We start from the raw sequence: 23031 nt of genomic DNA, 5'->3' as shown, positions 1-23031 counted from the left end.
CCCATCAACTATCACAATAAATCCTACATGGTTGTTTTTTTTTTTTATGTGGCAAGGTCGCTCACAGCTTTTTTTTTTTTTTTTTTTTTTTACTTCTGTTTGAAATTTAAAAAATCACCACCAAAAATGTTTAAAAAATATATTTAATATAAAAACTCCATTTAATGTCGCCATGTATAGTAATTAAAGTCCTAAGATTTTGCAGTCTTTACATTGGCCAAAGAACCCTTACAAGAGGCTTACACTTCCTGTCACTTTTCAGCCATTGCTGTGTTACACTGAGGACAGGGTCAGTAGTTCTCTTGTATCATCAAGGGGAAGGATTACAATGAAAGGTAAAAATGTAATAGGGTGTGTACACATGTCGTGGTAAAATCAAATCGTTTGCTGGGATTTGTGAATCGTTGCAGCGTTTTACAGGGATTTTAAATAAATTAAAAAAAGGCGCAAAAAATTTTTGACCACGACATTTGGACGTTTATAAAGCTGGAGCCAGAGAACACAGAAGATTATTTGAAATGTTTTGGTTTTTCTTTTGTGAATGTCTTAAATTGTATCTGTTTTTCATTAGTTCCAGAAAAGGTTGTCAACATCACGATGACCAATTACAATTCAGCTGATATTCTTGGAGTCATGTGGATGAGACCAGCAGGACAAGTAGAATATTATACCGTCCGTCTAACAGGAGCCATAAATAACATAATACAATCTAGTTCTACACAAGTGAATTTCACAGGATTACTACCAGGCAGAGAATATAATGTCACTGTACAGACAGTCAGTGGAAGCTGCAGCCGGACGTCTTCTCCAGTGACGGAGGCCACATGTGAGTATTATTATGTTACAATCAGATACATTTTCAATTGTCTTTGCTACATTGTGACCCCTTTATCTAATAATGTATTGTTTATATCCTGTCTTGTCTGTGTTCCAATATTTATACACAGGTCCAACTCCACTAAGAAACGTAATTTTTAACACAATTGAAACAAACATCTTGACATTGTCTTGGGTGGAGCCAGTAAATATGAGCGATGTGAATAAGTCATATAATATAACGTATAGGAATTCTTCAGACGCTTGGACTGTGACAAGTAACACAATAAATGTCGTCCTTCGGAGCCTGACATCTGGGACCAATTACACCATTACTGTGGTGACCGTTGGAGTTCGGGGGTATCAGAGTTCTCCTGTGAGCACCTCTGTCTATACAAGTAGGTTTATATTTTTGCAGAATGAATCTCATTTATCATATTAGTTTGACACACATGATTGCAATTTCTGGCTACTTTTTCTCAGCCAAATCACATAGGACAAAAGTTATTTATTATATGCACTATTATTTGTACTATTACCTTATATTATATATGTGCACTATGGCCCTTACCATAACTATGTTAAATACTGTACCTGGTACTACTACTGTATCTATGCAGTACATTTGGTACTCTAACTTTATGTATATGGCAGTACTGTTATTGGTTCTATGCAGTGTGGCTGCTATTAGCACTGTATCTGAGCACTATGGCTGTATAAACAATTCCGCTAGTGATATTGCATTTACTTTGTGTGTGATAATGTAGGCTGCGTTCACATGTTGCGGTTTCTGTTGCGAATTTGAAGCAGATCTCATCCTTTTGCACAATCCACCGGAAGTTATGCAGGGTCAGTGCCAGAAGCAGATGGCTCCGATCACTGCATAGTGGCCGTGCTGTGTTACTGCAGCTCGGCTCCTATTTACTTGAATAGGAGCAGAGCTGCAGTAATGCATCAAGGACGCTTCTTCCCGCACTGACCACTACATAGCTTCTGGCAGCCGACACAGCTGATCAGTGCGGGGTCTGGGTGTCGGACCCCCACCGATCATATACTGATGACTAATCCTATGGATAGGTCATCAGTATAAAAAAAACGCTCCGAACCTGAACAAAACCCTTTAAACAAATCTCACGCACACGCTGTGGAAAAAAACGGCAAAAAACACGTGCAAAAATTGACATTCTCTAAAGAATTTTATTCTGCATGTCAACTTATGCTGTGGAATTTCCGCACGGAAAAGTCGATCTAAATTTCCGCAGTATTTATGCCACGTGTGGCCTTACACTTCTCACACTTAAAGGGGTTTTCCCATCTCGGACATTTATGGCATATTTACAGGATATGCCATAATTGTCCTATAGATGTGAGTCCCACCTCTGTCTCTAAAACCAGACCCCTGGCTCTCGTCCTACCTTCTGTCGCTGGGCTCAGCCCTCTGAGTTACGAGGTGGCTGTGTTTTCCAAAAACAGCAGCGTGTGTTTTGATGTTGAAATGCATAATTGCATCAAAGCTATAAATGAATATAAGGACGCAAGGAGAATATTTAAGGGTAAATTGGATGAGCTGTATAAGGCTAGGTTCTCATGTCGTGGTGAAAATGTGTTTTCTTTTTCGTGAACCATGGCAAAACCACGCCATTTTGCTAAATCGCATCAAAATGGCACGCTTTTGACACGGTTCGCAACAAAAAAACGTGTTTTAACCTCAGCATGAGAACCCAGCCTAAGTTTCCTGCCACTTATTAAATCCCATTGCACAACTGGAACCATGACGATGTTGTTTGTATTCTCTATAAATGTGTTTATAGGGAAGATTCTCTTAAACAGTGCTGTATTGTTCTCCTCATTTATCCTTTTTATGTGTATATTACTGTCATCATCATTAGTGTCATCCAAAACCTTTCTTTGTTAACCTAAGGATTTTATATTCTCTCGTAAAAAAAAACAAAACATTTCTTACAAATTTTGTTTTTCAATTTTCAGAGCCAATGACGGTGAAATCTCTGCTGGTCAGTGATGTGACTCCATATTCTGTGTCTGTGACGTGGAGTAAACCTGATGAGTATAAGACGTCTTACATCTACAGAGTCCAGACCAATGTCACCTCATCAGCCACAACGATCAATAATACAATAGTGACAAGTGAATCGGCTACAATAATGAATCTGACACCGGGAGAAACGTATACATTCATGGTATATACAAGAGCTGACGATCACATCACTGAATCAGATCTGGTGTCATATACTACCTGCACAGGTGATAATATTGTTTTCAGAGTTTGCTTTTTGTATAAATATGATAAAAAAAAAGGTTCTACAACTAAATGTATTTTATAGAAACGATCTGGCAAATCTGCTGCATTTCCGCAACAGATTAGGTATGATACTACCCGCACCAGATTCGGGGATTAATTTAAATTCTTCTAAAAGTAAATTGAAATGTAGAAGCCGGTTAATATTTCCTTTAGTGGTATTCCCACTTTAGACATTTATATGTCCACAGTAACTGCATATAGGAGGTGACGAAATAGAGAGGGGGGTGCGTTTGGCTGCTTCCTTAATTCCCATTAATCTTTGATGGGTTTTATGTGTCCCCCAACTCTCCAATTTATCATTTCCTTTACTGCCGTCCTTGGCTAGCTGAACAGGAGTAAGCTGACCCCCCTATATCTCAATATATAGGGATCACAGAGGGAATATGCCATACATGTCCAAAGTACACTGATCTGACATGGTCCCTAATTCAGATTCTCTGTTGATTGACTTTTGCTTGTTGGCTTTTCTGTACAAGTCTAACAACCCTCTGCTCAGCAATAGTATCTAGTAGCTATTTACCTACGCAGACATTGTATCTAGCCCCTGGCTGTTGTGTTATTCTCCACTTTAAGGGTAAGGTCCCGCGAGGTGGAATTGCCCCAGTCGCAACGCTGGTCTGCACAGTTGTCAAATTGCTTGTTAATGGCCGTGCAGTGTTGCGGGTAAAACTGCTGGCTACCTGCAAAATAGTGCACCATAAGGGTCTATTCATTAACAGCAGTTTTACCCGCAACACCACGTGGCCTATAACAAGCAATTTGAAAACCGCGCCAAACAGCATGATGTTGCGTTTTTTTGGCCGCATGGCGACCGGGTTAATACTGCCTCGTCGCCCTACCCTAACAACCGCTGCTCTCTAGCAATTCTCAAGTGCAGCCGTTTTGCTTTTGCTTTCACGAGAGCTTCACCCACAATCATCCCACGTTTAAAGTCTTCAGATTACGTTATTTATCTATCATGTTATGTACTATACACTCCTGTAGTTGCTAAATGCTTTCATCTTCCTATACGTCCCAGTGATCTGACATCAATTATAACCATTGTACATAAAATTAAATGTAGGGGGGGGGATTTGTTACATTTGTAAATGATGGTAGCTCTCATTTGTGCCCAATATATCATTGGAATACTTCTATATGATATAATGTTTTATAAATAAAATGCATTTTGTTTTTAGTTCCAGAGGCTGCGCATGAATTGAACTGTAGTGCTCAAGAGAATTCAGCATCTCTATATTTCACATGGTATTGTCCTGTAGGATTGTATACTGGCTTCACATTTGTAGCAACCAACAACAACAACGCCTCAGTCCGCAGTGTTTTTAATACAACTAAGTGCAGTCCTGATCCACAAAAGCAAGTTATGGAAGGTTTACAATACTACACAATCTATACTGTCAATATGACAACTCAGTCTACATGTGGCAAATCCAGTAATGTGGTGCAGAAGCAATGCTCAACCAAAATCGGACGTAAGTCAACTAACCAAATCCTTACCATATACAGTGGTGGTTTCTGCCAACTCTCCGACAAAGTTTTGTCCTTGGAAATTTCACTGTGTTCCAGTGCGGCAGAAATACACCGAATTGTATTATTTATGTTGAATGTAAATGTTGCTACATTTTTTTTTGTTCTCTTTACTGCATATGTAAAGACATATTGTTTATTATTGGTCTTCGGTGGATTATGTACAATCTTGCTCTATGTACAGTGTGGGCTTTCCCGGAACACGTGGCTGCCCTCAGGTTTGTCTGAATCTGATTGATGCATGTGCAATGTGACTTTTCTTGAAATCTCACTGCTAATGCAATAGCACCAATCCAGATAATACAGAATATAATCTACAGGAGTGCACACATCAATAGGGTCTAATGGCATACAGAGTCAGGGAGTTACATATTGTAACTCTTTTACATAGCTTAGTTTTTGCAAAAGTGTAAAAAAGTCGTTTTATCCTCCCACACGCCACAGGAAAATTAGGTTGCAAGTGTCTGGCATCCTGAGCTCCTAACTGTTGACAGACTATATATTTAATCACAGTGTATGAATCCACTATCCTTACCTACTAGACCAGGTAAGGAACATAGACAAACAGTAGGAACATGGAATTGCCCATATGATCCAAGAAGAAAATTTGCATTTTAAAGCAATAGCATATTTTCATACGATCAACTATATTGTACTATCAATGTTTTTATATTTGTCTGCTTTGGACAATCACTACTTGTTAGGCGGTCCCTTGACAATTATCTGATCACAAAGTGTCCTCCTGCTGGGACCTCCAGCGATCGGTTGTAATCTGTGGAGAAACTTGCTAGTAAGTGTTCAATTTCCCTGCAGCGCCACCACAGGGGAAATTAAGCATTACACAGTGTTTATTCATATCAATGTGTTGTGTGTGTAATGCAAGGACAGGACAGGTCTGGTCCTCCAAAGAGAGAGACTATATAAGTAACCGTTCTGCAGTCTCGCCAAGAGATCAGGATCCTGAACAGAGGACCCCCCTCTATTAACTTTGAATTCCCTAATAAGATATAGGAAAAAGTTTGTAAAAATGGTAGAACATCTTTAAGTTTTATATATAATACCATGTAATAATCTTTACAATGTTGTTTTAGCAGATATAACAGAAACTACTCTGACTTTTTTTCTCTTTTCTTCTTTTTTAGCACCTCCTGATCCAATAGGCCCGGTAATTGAAACCATAAGTCCTCCCTCCTATAACTACTTTGATTTTACTTTTTATGAGTTTGATGCTAGTAATGGACCTATTAAAGCTTATGCTGTAATTGTATCAAATATAAATGGTAAGATACCTGTAATAGAAGCTTTATAAGTTACTTTTTTTTATATGATTTTCCATATAAGGGCTAAAATATTTGTGGGTCAATATGTTGAAAAACACTTTAAAACAATTTATTATAGAAGGTTAGCGGTCTACATTCATACTCTCCAGTCCCCGATTGTATATCTATACAGCGTGTTTGTGGTCAACCACCACCACTAGGGGGAGATGACTGTGTATATATTTATACCTCTCAGAATTGCCCACAATTTTTATTTATTTTAAATTTATACAGCGCCAACAGCGCTGTTTAGAGAAGTTCATCACTCACATGGGCCCCTGTCCCAATTGAGGCTCATAATCTAAATTTCCTTATTAACCTATCAGTATATTTTTTTTACCAGAGGAAACTCACGGGATCCCAGCCCTGCAAAGCAACAGGGCTCACCACTGAGCCACCGTGCTACCTCATGCAGTTTATGCCAGGTTTTGGCATTTACTGTTACAAAAAAGTCACTCTTCACAAAGATGTATTATGATATTATTCAGCACAGAATTTTATACATGAATAAATTTAATCAAATGTAAGTGAGACTAGGGTTGCACGATGCATTGAAATATCGATACGATTTCGATGGCGTGCACCCTCAAACGGTTCAATACTGTTTTGTAACACATGTAACACATGAATGTAGTTAGAGCGGGGCTGTAGCTCCTGACAAGTGTGCGTGCGCAGTCAGCATGATGTGATGCGGCCGGCACTGAAGACAGAACATGGTGGGTGCACTGCAAAACACCCCCATGTTCTGTCTTCAGTGCCTGCGCCGCCGCTCATTAGTGCAGCACCGGTCACATCACATCATGCTGACCACGCGCACACACTTATTGTCAGGAGCGGGGCAATGGCTGCATTACACAGTCGCAGCCCCGATCTAACAGCGGAGATCAGACAAACCGCTTATCTCTGCCACTATTCCCTTGAATGCTGCAATCAAAGCTGACCTCATCATTCAAGGAGAATATGAGAAGGGGGGATGCCCTTTGGATCGCGTCACGGGGAATCCCTGTGATGCGATCGAGTGACATACCATATATGGGCAGACAGCCCAGGGTCCATTGAAGGACCCCAGGGCTGTACGACCATATTTCCTGTTAGGGAATACTTAGCTTTGTTCAAACAACTGCTCGTGTACTATCAGTATATAGATATATGCCGGTACATTAAAGTTTAAAAATAAAAAGTACAAAAATAAAGTAATGTTAACTAAAAAAAACACACTTTTTTTTTTACAATAAAATAAAAGTCTCAATACATAAAATATACACATATCGTCGCGATCGTAATAACAAATTTATAGCATTTATAATGTTTACGCTGTCAAAAAATAAAATAAAAACTGCTTTCTTTCACTGAGGCTGGATTCACACGAGCGTTGCGTTTTTGCGAGCACAAACAACGCGGCGTTTTGCGCGCGCAAAAACCATTTGACAGCTGCGTGTGTCATCCGTGTCTGATGCGCGGCTGCGTGATTTTCGCGCAGCCGGCATCATAGAGATGAGGCTTGTCGACGCCCGTCACTGTCCAAGGTGCTGAAAGAGCTAAATCTTTCAGCACCCTCGACAGTGAATGCCGAACACAACAGCGAAAAACCTGTAAAAAAAAAGATAAAGTTCCTACTTACCGAGAACTTCCCGGCCGTTGCCTTGGTGACGCGTCCTTGGTGACGCGCCTCTCTTGACATCGGGCCCCACCTCCCTGGATGACGCGGCAGTCCAAGTGACCGCTGCAGCCTGTGATTGGCTGCAGCCTGTGCTTGGCCTGTGATTGGCTGCAGCCTGTGCTTGGCCTGTGATTGGCTGGAGCTGTCACTTGAACTGAAGTGTCATCCCGGGAGGTCGGACTGCAGGAAGGAGACAGGCGTAATCGGTAAGTTAGAACTTCGGTTTTTTTTACAGGTTCATGTATTTTGGGATCGCAAGTCACTGTCCATGGTGCTGAAACAGTTTAACTCTTTCAGCACCATGCACAGTGAATGTCTCCCGACGTCGCGGACCGGAATTTTTTTTGCCGGGTTTGGCCAAAACGAGTTTGGCCGAACCCGGTGAAGTTAGCTTCGGTTGTCGGGGTTCGCTAATCGCAAAGACACTCCGTTTGGATGTTCGGAAACAGAAAAGCACGTGGTGCTTTTCTGTTTACATTCATCCTTTTGACAGCTGCTGTGCAAACACGCAGTTCGCACGGAAGTGCTTCCGTGCGACATGCGTGGTTTTCACGCACCCATTGACTTCAATGGGTGCGTGATGCGTTGAAAACGCTGAATCAACGGACATGTCGTGAGTTTTTGGCAACGGAGCAACGCTGCGCAAAAAACGCTGCCATGTCTGCACGGCCCCATTGACAAATATAGCTACGGGCAACGCAGGTGAAAATCAAGCGCGTTGCACGCGCGTAGTTTACGTTCGTCTGAATAAGCCCTTATTATTATGAGGCACGAGGTATTATGAATTTTGAACCTCCATGTGCCTCACATTAATACTAATTAACCCAATCATGTACCTCACACATAAACCCAATGTTGTTAATTATGACTGAGAAAGATGATGGGGTTAATTACTATTAATGTAAGGTAATGGAGGTTCAAAATTCATCACACCTCGCGCCTCACATCAGAAAATGGAAGAACTTTTCTTTAATTATTATTATTGTTGGCAAAGTGTTGTTTTGGTATCGAGTATCGCAATACTACACAAAGTATCGGTATCGAAGTCCAAATTCTGGTATCGTGACAACCCTAAGGCTATGTTCACACGGGGTATTTTGTAGGAGGAATATCTGCCTCAAAATTCCGTTTGGAAGTTTGAGGCAGATATTCCTCTCCCTGCACGCCGATTTTCGCGGCGATTTTCACGCCGTTTTTCGCCCGCGGCCATAGAGCGCCGCGGGCATAAAACAGCGCGAAATACGCTCTCTCTGCCTCCCATTGAAGTCAATGGGAGATCAGAGGCGGAAGCGCCCGAAGATAGGGCATGTCGCTTCTTTTTCCCGCGAGGCAGTTTTACTGCTCACGGGAAAAAGACGCCGACGCCTCCCATTGAAATCAATGAGAGGCGTTTTCGGGCCGTTTTTGCAGAGTTTTGCGACGCGGTTTCCGCGTCGAAAAACTCGGCAAAATACCCCGTGTGAACATAGCCTAAGTGAGACTTCCCACTTCACTGCCCTAGACCACGAGGGATGTACGCTCTAATCCCTTTATGGCCATAGACCACCACAAACGATATCACTACTTATGTGTACTGTATGGCGACATCAGTTATGTGTAAAGTATAGGTGCAGCCTGCATGCCATATACAATTTAACACCATTTCTTTTAAGCTTGGCCAAGCTTAAAATAAATGGTGTTAAACTGTATAGTCCGTAACTATTCATAGAGCATCACTTAGCACATGTGACATTGTAAAACTATTTTCTTCTTCAATTCAAGGTACTAAACCATCTGCAAATGATCTGATAAAGACCTACAGTGATTTCAAGAGTAAGACCACCAATGCATATGTTTCAAACATCATCTACTCGGAGGGAAAAACTTCACAGAGGTCAGGTCGCGCAGGTACTAAATCAGTGCGTATTGGAGATGACTCTGTGAGCTCACCTTATCGAAATCAACCTCTGGAACCTTTATCCACATATTGGTAAACTTCCCATTTTATTTTTTACTAATTACAGGAACGTAGCTTTACCGGTTTATAAGATATGGGAATGTTATTACTTAAATAACTTCCTTCACAAATTTGAGTTACCAATTGCCATGTTCAGACAATTGCGAATATGGCCGCAAATCCACAATTGCAAATCTGATGGCAAAATCTAAAAAGAAATCTGTAACGGTTTAAAATCATCCCTAAATTCCTGGGTAATTTTTTTTTTTTTTCCGCCAAGTGATTAGGGTTTTGTAAAACCTCATTCACTTGCATTGTAGTGTACTTTGTGGCAGATTTTCCCTGCAGAATCCACCACATCTGCGCATGGCCATGGGAACTCTGCAGGGTTGCATTCAATTCAGCAGAAATACACAGTCAATAGGATTCAGGTGCCTGCCTGCAGATTACTGTTGGTTTGGAAAGCAGTTTTGCAGTAAGTATAACTGTGTTCACACTTGCATCAGAGGCTCCGTTCGCAACCTCCATCGCAATTTTTGTCAGGTTTGACTAGAAGAATAGTTCTGCATGTAGTGCTATTCATCCTGTCAAATCGAGGAATACCACAATAGAAATTCTGACCGATCCCATTGTTAGTCAATAGGATCCATGACAGAGCGAAGTGGCTTTCATTCTAAACAGAAGGCATGCTGTACATGTGAACAGAACCTTAGGCTCCTTTCACCGTGCCTTTTTTTTATTTTTTTTGTAATTTTTTATTTTTTTTAAGCCATTTTTTTCCCCCCGATGGGACAAACCTACACCAAATAGTACCATTTTGGTATACGTTTTTGTGCATTAAGGCCTGTTCACATCAGCGTTGTCTTTCTGTTGAGGGGTTCCGTCTGAGCTTTCCGTCTGGGGAACCCCTTAACGGAAAGGCAAACGGAAACCTTAGCTTACGTTTGCATCACTATTGATCTCAATGGTGACGGAAACTTCGCTACTGGTTTCCATTTGTCACCATTGTTTTGATGGAATCAATGGCACAGTCGGTGATGCAAACAGAAGCTAAGGTTTCCATTTGCCTTTCCGTTGAGGGGTTCCCCCTACGGAAAGCTCAGTCGGAAACCCCTCATCAGAAAGCATTGCTGATGTGAACACAGTCTTATACTCTATGCAATTTATACTTTTTGTGTTTTGCTGCGGTTTTTGAGTCGATTTTGACCGCACAGTCTGAATAGACCTTTAGTTTCACAGAAAAATATTATATTTTGATAAATGACGTGTGAAATTTCCCATGGATCTCAATGACTCGTACTCCACTAATACCCTATTATCTACATGAGATATTTAAATATATGCAAAGGTGGACATATCTTTTAAAGGAAGCCTGAGTAACAAGTGGTTTTTGGAAACCCAGTAATTAAATAATTAGGCGGGATTCACGCGACCGGGTCCCGCCCGAGCCCGAGTATCGGCCGGTAAAATCGGCCATTTTTCCCGGCCGGTTTGCATTATTTTTGCATTCGTTCCGGGCCGGGCAGATCTGGACAGTGACATCAGCGGCAACTCCTGAAGGGGAATCCCCATGTGTTCGGGGATTCCGCTTCAGGAGTTTCCCCTGATGTCACTGCCCAGATATGGACAGAGACATCAAGCGCTCTGTCCAGGAGCGGAATCCCCGAACACACTGGGATTCCGCTCCTTCAGGGAGCTAAAATGGAGCTAGCACATAGCAGAGCGGGGAGATACCTCCCTGCTCTGCTATAGTGGCGTCGCTACAGTAGTAGCAGCCGCAGCAGCAGCAGCTGCTAGCGGCGCCATGGAAGGTGTCGCCGGGCCAGGGCGCTTTTAAAACAAGCAGGGGAAGGGAGCCAGCGCAGCGCTCCCTTCCACCTGCTGTACACCCCGGCCCTGCCACACAGTGTACAGCGCACAGCCATTTGTCCGAATGGCATCAACTCCTCCTCCTCACATGCACTCTGCGCTGTGAGGAGGAGGAGATAGAGCGCAAGCGACGGAAAACCCGGCCATCACTCGGGACACATTCCGGTGATGGCCGTGTATTACCCGGCCCCATAGACTTCTATGGGGGCCGGGTACCCGGCCGAGAATAGAGCATGTCCTATTTTTTGACGGCCGGTTTTCCCGGCCGTCAAAAAATCGGTCGTGTGAATAGCCCCATTAGGGGTCTATTATTCCTAATGCAGCCGGGTGCCGGCCGATTTATGAACGGCCGGCACCCGGCCGGGAAACCCTGTCGTGTGAATGAGGCCTTAGTCATGTTTGCATAATGTTTTTAATTATTTCGTTTTTTTTCTGAAATCTCTACCTAGGGTTAGCATTGCAGGTTTTACTTCACTTGCTCGTGACGAAACTGGGAGGATTTTGCCAAAGGAGTCTATATTTTCTTTTGCTCCTTTTAATGGACCTATTAATACTATAGAGAATATAGGTAAGTTTCCTAGAGTAGTGGTTACTACGATAGCTGAACTACATATTTTAGATTCTGCCTCCTTGGGCTACAAGGCTTTTCAAATATTATGAAACCAATTTGGGAAAGCGTACTTGTTAAAAAAAAAACAAAAACCAAAGCAATCACAATCACGCCGTAGGTAGCTGTAAATGTATATTAGATGTAGCGCAACCAAAAATGTTGTGTCTAACCGCTGTATTTTTGAGCCTTCTGCTGGTTTTTGTAAACAGACATTTTCTTTCTCCTTGCTTGCCGAGTGGGCGGCCTCTACCTGGTGTGATGTGAGAGCTGTAATCTAAGACAATCAGATGTCTCCCTCTACTGCTCCCCCTTCCCTCTTCGTCCCATGCTGTTTCACTGAAACATTTAGTAAGAAGCTGCATCTCCCTCCTCTCCCCTCTTTTCCCATCCTCTCCTCTCCCCTGTTTTCCCCTCCTCTCCGCTCTTATTTTCCCCTCCTCTCCCCTCTTTTCCCCACTTTTGCCCTCCTCTCTTCTCCCCACTTTTCCCCTCTTCTCCCCTCCCAACTTTTCCCCTCTTTTCCTCTCCCAACTTTTCCCCTCTTCTCCTCTCCCAACTTTTCCCCTCTTCTCCTCTCCCAACTTTTCCCCTCTTCTCCTCTCCCAACTTTTCCCCTCTTCTCCTCTCCCAACTTTTCCCCTCTTCTCCTCTCCCAACTTTTCCCCTCTTCTCCTCTCCCCACTTTTCCCCTCCTCTCCCCACTTTTCCCCTCCTCTCCGCTCTCTTTTCCCCTCCTCTCTGCTCTCTTTTCCCCTCCTCTCCGCTCTTTTTTTCCCCTCCTCTCCGCTCTTTTTTTCACCTCCTCTCCGCTCTTTTCTTCCCCTCCTCTCCGCTCTTTTTTCCCCTCCTCTCCGCTCTTTTTTTCCCCTCCTCTCCGCTCTTTTCTTCCCCTCCTCTCCGCTCTTTTCTTCCCCTCCTCTCCGCTCTTTTTTCCCCTCCTCTCCGCTCTTTTTTTCCCCTCCTCTCCGCTCTTTTCTTCCCCTCCTTTCCGCTCTTTTTTCCCCTCCTCTCCGCTCTTTTTTCCCCTCCTCTCCGCTCTTTTTTCCCCTCCTCTCCGCTCTTTTTCCCCTCCTCTCCGCTCCTCTCTTCTCCCCACTTTTCCCCTCTTCTCCTCTCCCCACTTTTCCCCTCTTCTCCTCTCCCCACTTTTCCCCTCTTCTCCTCTCTCCACTTTTCCCCTCTTCTCCTCTCCCCACTTTTCCCCTCTTCTCCTCTCCCCACTTTTCCCTTCTTCTCCTCTCCCCACTTTTCCCTTCTTCTCCTCTCCCCACTTTTCCCCTCTTCTCCTCTCCCCACTTTTCCCCTCTTCTCCTCTCCCCACTTTTCCCCTCCTCTCCCCACTCTTCCCCTCCTCTCCCCACTCTTCCCCTCCTCTCCCCACTCTTCCCCTCCTCTCCCCACTTTTCCCCTCCTCTCCCCACTTTTCCCCTCCTCTCCCCACTTTTCCCCTCCTCTCCCCACTTTTCCCCTTCTCTCTCCTCTTTTCCCCTCCTCTCCCCACTTTTCCCCTCCTCTCCCCTCTTTTCCCCTCCTCTCCCCACTTTTCCCCTCCTCTCTCCTCACTTTTCCCCTCCTCGCCCCACTTTTCCCCTCCTCTCTCCTCTTTTCCCCTCCTCTTTTCCCCTCCTCTCTCCTCTTTTCCCCTCCTCTCTCCTCTTTTCCCCTCCTCTCTCCTCTTTTCCCCTCCTCTCTCCTCTTTTCCCCTCCTCTCCCCACTTTTCCCCTCTTCTCCCCTCTTTTCCCCTCCTCTCTCATCTTTTCCCCTCCTCTCTCCTCTTTTCCCCTCCTCTCTTCTCTTTTCCCCTCCTCTCTTCTCTTTTCCCCTCCGCTCTCCTCTTTTCCCCTCCTCTCTTCTCTTTTCCCCTCCTTTTTCCTCCCCCCTGTCTTCGATTTCGTGACTGAGGAGGTTTTTGAACATTTACAGATACCTATAGGAAGGGAAAGGGGGACAATAGGCTGCTGGAAGGTGAGAAATATGTCACTTTCCCTTGATAGGATATATTACAAAGTAAATTTATTGCAAAAAAATGAATTGCAAGAAGTATTAAAGAAGGAAATATTGTCATGGCTGTTTTTTTGCAATTTTACTGAAACATTATAGCCAAGGTTTTCCAACTTCCCCTATTACAGTACATTCGTGAAGGTACCTGTAAACATGCAGCTTAATCTTCAACAATGCACTATATGGATCAAATCTGTCCAGCTCCTGTGATGGACACACAGCTGCATGACTCATTATAAAACAGAGCTCTGACAACTGTACTGTAACGAGCCCTGCACCTGCGTGCTTATGACATGACCAGGACAGATTCCTCTGGAACGAAACAATTATGGTTCACATTGAATGACAGCAAGCAGAGATTTTAAAAACTATGAGGAATTGATACGGAAAGTATTTTGAAAAATTTGTATACATTTTAATAGCCTTTCATGCACTAAAACCGTAATACCCCTTTTAAAGCAAATCGGAATATGTTGCCCTGTTTCAGTACAGCATATTATAATAACAGGTGCTATCATTGCAAATGGCACAAAAAAAATTGTGTGCAGTTCGGTTAATAGCCGGTAAGAAATAATACACAGACCTCATGAATACGGTGGAATATGAGTGAGCGGCTCCCCTGTCCCCTCCTCCCTCAGTAATGACTGCTGGCCTCTGTGTATACATGCAGATACTCGGCGGTCAGCAGCTATTAACCAAAGGCACAATGTATTTTGGTGCCGTTTGTGTTAATAGCCTAGAGGACCTGTTATTATAGTATGCTGCTGTTAAATAGGGCCGCATATTCTGATGACCAATACGCTTTAGACCTCATGCACACGGCCGTGCCCGTAATCTCGGTCCGCGATTATGGGCACGGCCGGCCGCAGACAGCCATCCACATTTTCGGTCCGTGCTCCCATACACACGGCCATGGGAGCACGGATCGTAAAAAGCAAAAGATAGGACATGTCCTATCTTTTGCGAAGGCTTTCTACGGCCCGGACACCTTCCCGCAAATATACAGGAAAGTGTCCGTGTTCAATAGAAGTGAATTGGTCCGTAATTGCAGACAAATTCTACAGTCGTGTGCATGGGGCCTTAAACTGTAAAAAAGTTCTAGTTTGTTCTAGTTGGTTTTGGAAAGATTCTCTTTACAATGTGAATTATATCAGAAGTTTCTATGTGGAAACATAAAATAACAAGACGTATGTATTATACTGGTATGTACTATGTTGGCGTAGGTTATCGTGGCTGACCTTTTTGTGTTTTTTTCTTAGCAATGATTATTGGAGCTGTAGTCGGAAGTATTCTTGGTGTTCTTGTTATCGCTTTAGTAGGATTTTTTATCTGGAAGTTGAGAAGGTAAGGGTCATTCTAAATTTTACGGGCATATATATAACTCATTTGCATGCTAAAATGTGTCTGTCATTTGAACACATTGCTTAAAGGCATGCTTCACCTGAAAAACGAAACTCATTCTGCCCCTATTGAGCCATGGGGATGCTTAGCTTGAACACTATGAAAGAATTCTTGTTCGCAATGACTTTGTGTTGAAGAAGGGGGGGATGGAGAGCGCAGGCTACAGGGAGTTTTTGGTAAAGGCAAAAAGAGACGCTTAAAAGTCATGTGGTGCTAATGCAATTTCTTATAGTAACGTTATTTACAATCATTTTAATGTGGGTATACGCTATCCGTTTTACCAAAAGCATTTTTATGATATGCATCTTTGAGACCAGCAGGTGGCAGCAGTGCATTGCCTTCCATTGCTGATGGCTATATCTGACTTGGCAGATCTGAAGTGGTTGACAAGATCTTCAAGGATTTCTTTTACCTGGGCCAGACCCCACAAAGTAGCGCATTTAAATCACTGAATGCTACATGGTTTTCTCGGCCCAATCATTAACCTTCCCTACGCCGGCACTGCTGCTGCTGGGTGGTGATCTTGCTCTCCTTTACCGTGCAAATCTATTGTCAAAATAGTATGTATGGCCATTACTATTATTATTTTCTGGTACCACCACAGGCCCGGCACCAGGTGTATGCAGCCCTTGGGAGAAACTCGCAGTGGGCCCCCTTTCTACCCAACCCTCGGTTATACAAACGCGTAGAGCATATTTATCTAGTTCACCATGGACCCACCACACACAATCCTGACATCTGCCCAGGTCCGCCTAGTGCTAACAAGGGCCCTGAGCGCTGGCTCCACAGGGCAATGGATGCAACATCCCATAGGGAGGAATGGCACCAATTGCTCCACAGCTGAGCTCCGTTGCCTAGACACATGTTTCCCTGTAATCCCTCTGGTGATATCCTAGGTGCTGAATATTTTCTGGACTGTACACATGTACATAGATGTTTTTATTTGTTACAGGAAAGGAGAGAAGAAATCCGATGTCCCACTTCCACCGTAAGTTCTTTGTTATATTTTGGAATGTATATGACAATATAAAGTATTTATTTTGATCTAAAGTTTCTCCGTGGACAAATATTTATAAAGAAAATTAAATGTACAAAATTACAAACATAGGCAAATTGAAGTGTTATTGTTCCTAAAGCAAAAATAAAACTCAATTAAAAAAAAAGAATAATTCTGTCTGAATAGTACAGATAGCAAGAAGTTAAATATAGTTTATTGCATGTTTGTCACATACATTATTTCACTAGTCACTAAATATACAATTTATGGAAAAATTTAGGAGAACAGTATAAATCCGTTGAATTTTACATATTGCTGTGATTTAAATAACTTTATTCGAACATTCCCCATAAAGTAAAAAAAAAAAATTAAGTTAGCATTTTTTGAATATGTATGGAATTATTTATTTTTAATAAAATTTGTCATGATTTTGATTCATCTTCTATTCTCCTCACAGGAGAATTCCTCCGGCCATGAGTACTGCTAGTTTTATTAGTCATTTTGCGAAGCAGAAAGCGGACTCTAATCTGGGATTTAGTGAAGAGTATGAGGTAAGTGTTTTCAGACAGTGGTGCCACCTATAGATTCATTTTGTAATTACAAGCAAGACTTCTTAAACTTGTCAGAAGTGTTGATTGGTGGGGGTCCGAGCACTGAGACCCCCACTAATCGCTAGAATGAAGCAGCTGAAGGTCTCGTGTGAGCGCTGAGTCGCTTTGTTTCTGTTCGGCTTTTTCCGGAAATAAATGTATCCGTGTACAGACTCAATAGAAAGTCTATGAGTCCGTACTCCGATACATCGGCTTTCCGGAAAAAGCCGAACAGACACGAAGCGGCTGAGCGCTCACACAAGCGCTTCAGCTGCTTCGTTCTAGCGATTGGTCTCAGTGCTCGGACCCCCGCCAATGGTTTAGGTCCCCTAGGGGGACTTCTAAATAAAGCAAAACACGGTTAAAGGTTTTTTTTTAATGTACAAAAAAAAATCTATATTAAAAGTTAACGAAAACAATCTTTTCCCATTTTTTTTTCCCCCTAAAGTGATGTTAAAACAATAAAAGTTAACATTACTGGTATGGGCGCATCCGTAAAAGTCTGAACTCTTAAAATATAACATTATTTAACCCGCTCGGTGAACGCTGTACAAGAAAAAAAAAATTAACACCAAAAACTTCTGTTTTTAGGTCACCTTAGCTCCCTATAAAAGTGGTAAAACATTTTAAAAAAAAAGCTATATATATATTTGGTATCTCCATAATCGTATCGACCAATAGAATAAAGTTAACCTGTAATTTCTACTGCACAATTTGATAATCCGTAAAATGGTTGCGTCTCCAAGGGGTTAATGTTTTTTGATCAGTAGCATGCACCTTGTTAGAGAATGTGAAGCAGCCTACACCACAAACTAATCAACGTAGTAAAGAACAGAAACTCCAGGATTCGTACATCCCTGTGATTATTTTTACAGTTCCAAGTGTTATATTATTTTTTTGTTTTTCATGTTTGTTTTTTGCTTGGGTAATATGAATTAATAGCTGACACTTTTTTTTTTTTTTTTGTGGTTTTCGCTTTTTTTTTTTTCCTTTAGAAATTAGTACCTGTTGGCATTAGACAAAGTAAATTAGCTTCTGAGAAATTAGAGAATAAGGAGAAGAACCGATACACCAATGTGTTGCCATGTGAGTATGTGTAAAACTAACCATTATACATTTTGTTCCTCTAACTTAGGGTATGATCACACGTTGCAGATTTGCGGCAGAAATTTTTGTTCCATACATGTGAATTGTGTTGTTTTTTTCTGCTGCATGTGCATGGATTTATAAAAAACCCTTTTCAGATGTATGGAATTATTGCAGAAATGTCTACAATGAATTGCCATGTGTGAACAAACCAAAATCTCAGCACTTATTCCCTCCTTTACGGAGGTAAGGAAGTGACAACAACTCTGTGCGTCACAAAATGAAATATTCTAAAAAGCTGCACAATCTCCATCGTTCATATCCTGCTGCGCCAATATTAAAAACCAGTAAAATTTTGAGTTGTAATAAAAAAAGCGAATTGGCAATTCTTTCCACTCCTGAGGTTTTTTTGATGACTAGATAAAAATGTAATGCTTTGAAATTTTAATTAGTGAACAAAAAAAATAGAAGAAAATCCAACATATTGCAAAAGAGCTTACTATTAAAATGTCAACATTCACTTCTGTGTGTTTATATCTCTATGTTGTGTCTGTTTTTCTCACTAGATGATGCCACTCGTGTTAAATTGTCCAGTCTGGGGAACCTCACAGAAGATTACATTAATGCAAACTATATTCCCGTAAGCATCTTTAAACTTCGATCAAAATATAAATGGGGGGGGGGGGGTAGCGCTACTCTCATAAATAAAGCGGACTATTGAAGAAGAGTTCTCTTTATTCTTTCAGCGATCCTATTAGCCAAATGGCAACATTTCTTTGTGCCATTTTGGCTTCTAGGAATACAAACATGTAGCTGTAACATGCTGACAGAGCCGCTTAAATGACACGTGAAATGTTATGATTGAGTTTCCATATTTCTCGCACGTTGCTTTGCAGTTGTCTGCATGTTAAGATACTTGTTGCACATGGGGAGCATTGTATGGGGTAGCTGATTTGAGCAGTGACGTTGTAGAGAAATAGAGTGATTAGCAAGATGTATGACGGGTAGGGTTGTGACACCTCAAACACGTTCATGAACAAAAAGGTTGTCATAATGTTGCACTTTAGGTTCTCGGTCCATATTTTACATTGTTCCGTAGCATCATCTTCAAAAATATTAACCAGTTACTTGCCTTACCTTTAAATCTATAGTAAAATCATATGCATGTGTTACTCTGCTTGTCCTTTTCAGGGTTACAGTTTTCCACAAGAGTTTATTGCAGCACAGGGTCCCCTACCAAGGACTGTTGATGATTTCTGGCGTATGATATGGGAAAAAGATGTTCAGGCCATTGTTATGCTCACCAAATGTGTTGAACTCGGAAAGGTAAAAATGATGTAATAGAACTTACCTTAGTATAAGTGCCAGATGCACTTGATTACTAGAATATATAGCGGTATATAGATATGTGGTTTAAATATACGTATCCAATCATATTATGAGCTTAGCCAAAAGTCATAAATAGATATCATCTGCTCGGTCTACAATTTCTACAATGAATTAATAGAACCCCAAATCAGCTTGCCCATTTCACATAGATGAGCGTACCTTTGCAAATATTCCTTGATATACATTTTTTTTTAGAAGCCAGTAACATTAGATATTATTATATTATGCCTATATACATACTCTTTTTCATTGTTATGGTTGTTAGCTTACTTGTCAACATGGCTGGCTTGTGGATTACAAGGCTGCTAAAGATGAGTTTACAGAACCGCTGCATATTCTTTGTCACTAGTATAATTACTTTTTTATTTAAAGTACATGCAGCACTGTAGCATATGTTGACATTATATAAGCAACGCAAAATAAATGGGTAAATATTTTGTGTCTTATGATATTTTAGGTGAAATGCGAAGAATACTGGCCCCAGCGAAGTGCTAAGATTTATGGTAACCTTTCGATATCCATGATTGATGAAAACATTCTTCCGGACTGGGCAACTAGGGATTTCACATTAGTAAATGTGAGTACCAGACTTTGTTCTAGATGGAGCAGACCTCAGAGAGACATAAAGTTTGAGTATGCGTTACCAACATTTAGTTTCAGGTAGATCTAACATTTACACCTGTGTCGATGGTCAGCAAATAGTGTACATGAAAGTATATTGTTTTTCAAGTATAAAAGATCTGTCAGCTCTCCTGTGTGGTGTAGTATAGAGGAGCTGTCAGCTCTCCTGTGTGGTGTAGTATAGAGGATCTGTCAGCTCTCCTGTGTGGTGTAGTATAGAGGATCTGTCAGTTCTCCTGTGTGGTGTAGTATAGAGGAGCTGTCAGTTCTCCTGTGTGGTGTAGTATAGAGGATCTGTCAGCACTCCTGTGTGGTGTAGTATAGAGGAGCTGTCAGCTCTCCTGTGTGGTGTAGTATAGAGGAGCTGTCAGCTCTCCTGTGTGGTGTAGTATAGAGGAGCTGTCAGCTCTCCTGTGTGGTGTAGTATAGAGGAGCTGTCAGCTCTCCTGTGTGGTGTAGTATAGAGGATCTGTCAGCTCTCCTGTGTGGTGTAGTATAGAGAATCTGTCAGCTCTCAGGTGTGGTGTAGTATAGAGGATCTGTCAGCTCTCCTGTGTAGTGTAGTATAGAGGAGCTGTCAGCTCTCCTGTGTGGTGTGGTATAGAGGATCTGTCAGTTCTCCTGTGTGGTGTAGTATAGAGGATCTGTCAGCTCTCCTGTGTGGTGTAGTATAGAGAATCTGTCAGCTCTCAGGTGTGGTGTAGTATAGAGGATCTGTCAGCTCTCCTGTGTAGTGTAGTATAGAGGAGCTGTCAGCTCTGCTGTGTGGTGTAGTATAGAGGATCTGTCAGCTCTGCTGTGTGGTGTAGTATAGAGGATCTGTCAGCTCTCCTGTGTGGTGTAGTATAGAGGATCTGTCAGCTCTCATGTGTGGTGTAGTATAGAGGAGCTGTCAGCTCTCCTGTGTGGTGTAGTATAGATGGTCTGTCAGCTCTCCTGTGTGGTGTAGTATAGAGGATCTGTCAGCTCTCCTGTGTGGTGTAGTATAGAGGATCTGTCAGCTCTCCTGTGTAGTGTAGTATAGGGGATCTGTCAGCTCTCCTGTGTGGTGTAGTATAGAGGAGCTGTCAGCACTCCTGTGTGGTGTAGTATAGAGGATCTGTCAGCTCTCCTGTGTGGTGTAGTATAGAGGATCTGTCAGCTCTCCTGTGTGCCCATTTGCCAATTTATACGTACACTTCCAGGAGGACATGTATTTTAAGTGGAGTCTCCAAAAAATACCAATTGTGAGCCTTCTTTTACATGAACAGCACATCCTCCCAATCACTGTTACATCCATGTACTTCAATATGAAAATAAATGTACTAAAAACCATCTTGTGAGTGGTTCTTAGGTTTGTCATTACTTTTGAAATTTCCCATTACAAGGTTAATAGAATTAATGAAAAACGTTAAACGTTCCTTGACTGTTTGCACAAAATTTACAGCGTTTCAAGTTTAGAAATTAAGTTTTACTGATGCTTTACTCTAACAATCCTTCAAAATAGACAAAAGATTTGCTGACAGCTCGTACTTTACAAGGCTTATTCTTCAGTCACCATCATTGTAAATATGCTCTATCTAAATGTATATTCACAGGTATTTCTTCTGAGAAAATGGTAATTTAATTGTCACGGACAGATGGCTGAATAATGTTTTCAAAGCTCTTGGTTCTTGAAAACCTGCATATATTATCATTACTTCTGTTTCCTCTCAGGAAAAAATTTATATAAGTAGTAAGGATAAAATTAATTGTTTCAGTTCATGCATGCTATGAGGGGATTTGAAGGGAAACATGAGAGGACATACATTCATGGAATCAGGGCTGTGAAAAACAGTAGTGTATACCTGGCAAGAAATCGCTGTCCGTATTGTCCAAGAGTTAAAGCCTGAATTTAATAGCTTGTTATTGGGAATATTCTCCTGTGTGCAGCTTCTTATTTATGATCTTCAAAGTTAGAAATCATCAGTGTAATATTATCTTCTATTTTCTCTTTTAGATGCAAACCAAACAGAGTAAACAAGTACGGCATTTCCACTTTACTGCCTGGCCAGACCATGGCGTTCCCAGGACAACCAGTGATCTGATAAAGTTTAGGAATTTAGTCCGTGAATACGCAGCAAATTGCTACCCATTAAATTCCCCTATACTGGTTCACTGCAGGTACGTGCAAGGCTTAGATATTGAGGAATCTTCACGTGTACGGGGAGAACTATAAAAACTGGTGCAAAGCGACCAAAGAAATTCTAGCTGTCATTATTCAAGTTTGGAAAATTCCAGTAAATACCTACCTTGTTGCTCTGGGTGTCCCTTTTTTATTGTTTTAATTAATCTCATCCAATCCACAATATTTTCTGAAACTGGAAAACCCATCCTGACATAAATTATTTAAAGAGGCTCTGTCACCAGATTCTCAAATCCCTATCTCCTATTGCATGTGATCGGCGCTGCAATGTAGAGAACAGTAACGTTTTGTTTTTTTTTAAAAATTCATTTTTGGCCAAGTTATGAGCTATTTTATATATATGCAAATTAGCTTTGAAATGGACAACTGGGCGTTTTTATTTAGTTACGTCCAACTGGGCGTGTATTGTGTTTTTAACTGGGCGTGTATTGTGTTTTTAACTGGGCGTGTATTGTGTTTTTAACTGGGCGTGTTTATGTGTATGATGCTGACCAATCAGTGACCAGTCAGCGTCATACACTCATCTCCATTCATTTACAAGCGGCACAGCGTTCTTACTAGAACGATGTGCAGCCAGATACACAAGTGTCCTGATAATGAATACACATGAAATCCAGCCTGGACGTCATGTGTACTCAGAATCCTGACACTTCTGAATCTTTTCTCTGAGATTGCAGCAAGAGAAACGAAATCTCGCGAGATTACAGAGCTAAACGAGATTTTG

At 41.7% G+C, this 23031-nt stretch overlaps 1 protein-coding gene across 1 annotated transcript in view; it reads left to right on the top strand.

The window, feature by feature from the left end:
* LOC142660962 (receptor-type tyrosine-protein phosphatase beta-like) overlaps window positions 1-23031 on the top strand; it is a 76559-nt gene that overhangs the window by 44340 nt on the left and 9188 nt on the right. The window contains exons 21-35 of the mRNA XM_075838076.1: window positions 572-826; window positions 948-1214; window positions 2803-3078; window positions 4315-4608; window positions 5806-5943; window positions 9404-9611; window positions 11897-12015; window positions 15319-15403; window positions 16413-16448; window positions 16915-17008; window positions 18043-18133; window positions 18700-18773; window positions 19325-19459; window positions 19980-20099; window positions 22122-22285. Of these exons, the coding sequence (XP_075694191.1) occupies window positions 572-826; window positions 948-1214; window positions 2803-3078; window positions 4315-4608; window positions 5806-5943; window positions 9404-9611; window positions 11897-12015; window positions 15319-15403; window positions 16413-16448; window positions 16915-17008; window positions 18043-18133; window positions 18700-18773; window positions 19325-19459; window positions 19980-20099; window positions 22122-22285 (2356 nt within the window). The remainder of the gene's footprint in view (window positions 1-571; window positions 827-947; window positions 1215-2802; window positions 3079-4314; window positions 4609-5805; window positions 5944-9403; window positions 9612-11896; window positions 12016-15318; window positions 15404-16412; window positions 16449-16914; window positions 17009-18042; window positions 18134-18699; window positions 18774-19324; window positions 19460-19979; window positions 20100-22121; window positions 22286-23031) is intronic.

Source organism: Rhinoderma darwinii, chromosome 9, assembly GCF_050947455.1.
Source record: "Rhinoderma darwinii isolate aRhiDar2 chromosome 9, aRhiDar2.hap1, whole genome shotgun sequence".
In the NCBI taxonomy this organism is placed as follows: domain Eukaryota; kingdom Metazoa; phylum Chordata; class Amphibia; order Anura; family Rhinodermatidae; genus Rhinoderma; species Rhinoderma darwinii.
This window is presented reverse-complemented; position numbering and strand designations above follow the sequence as displayed.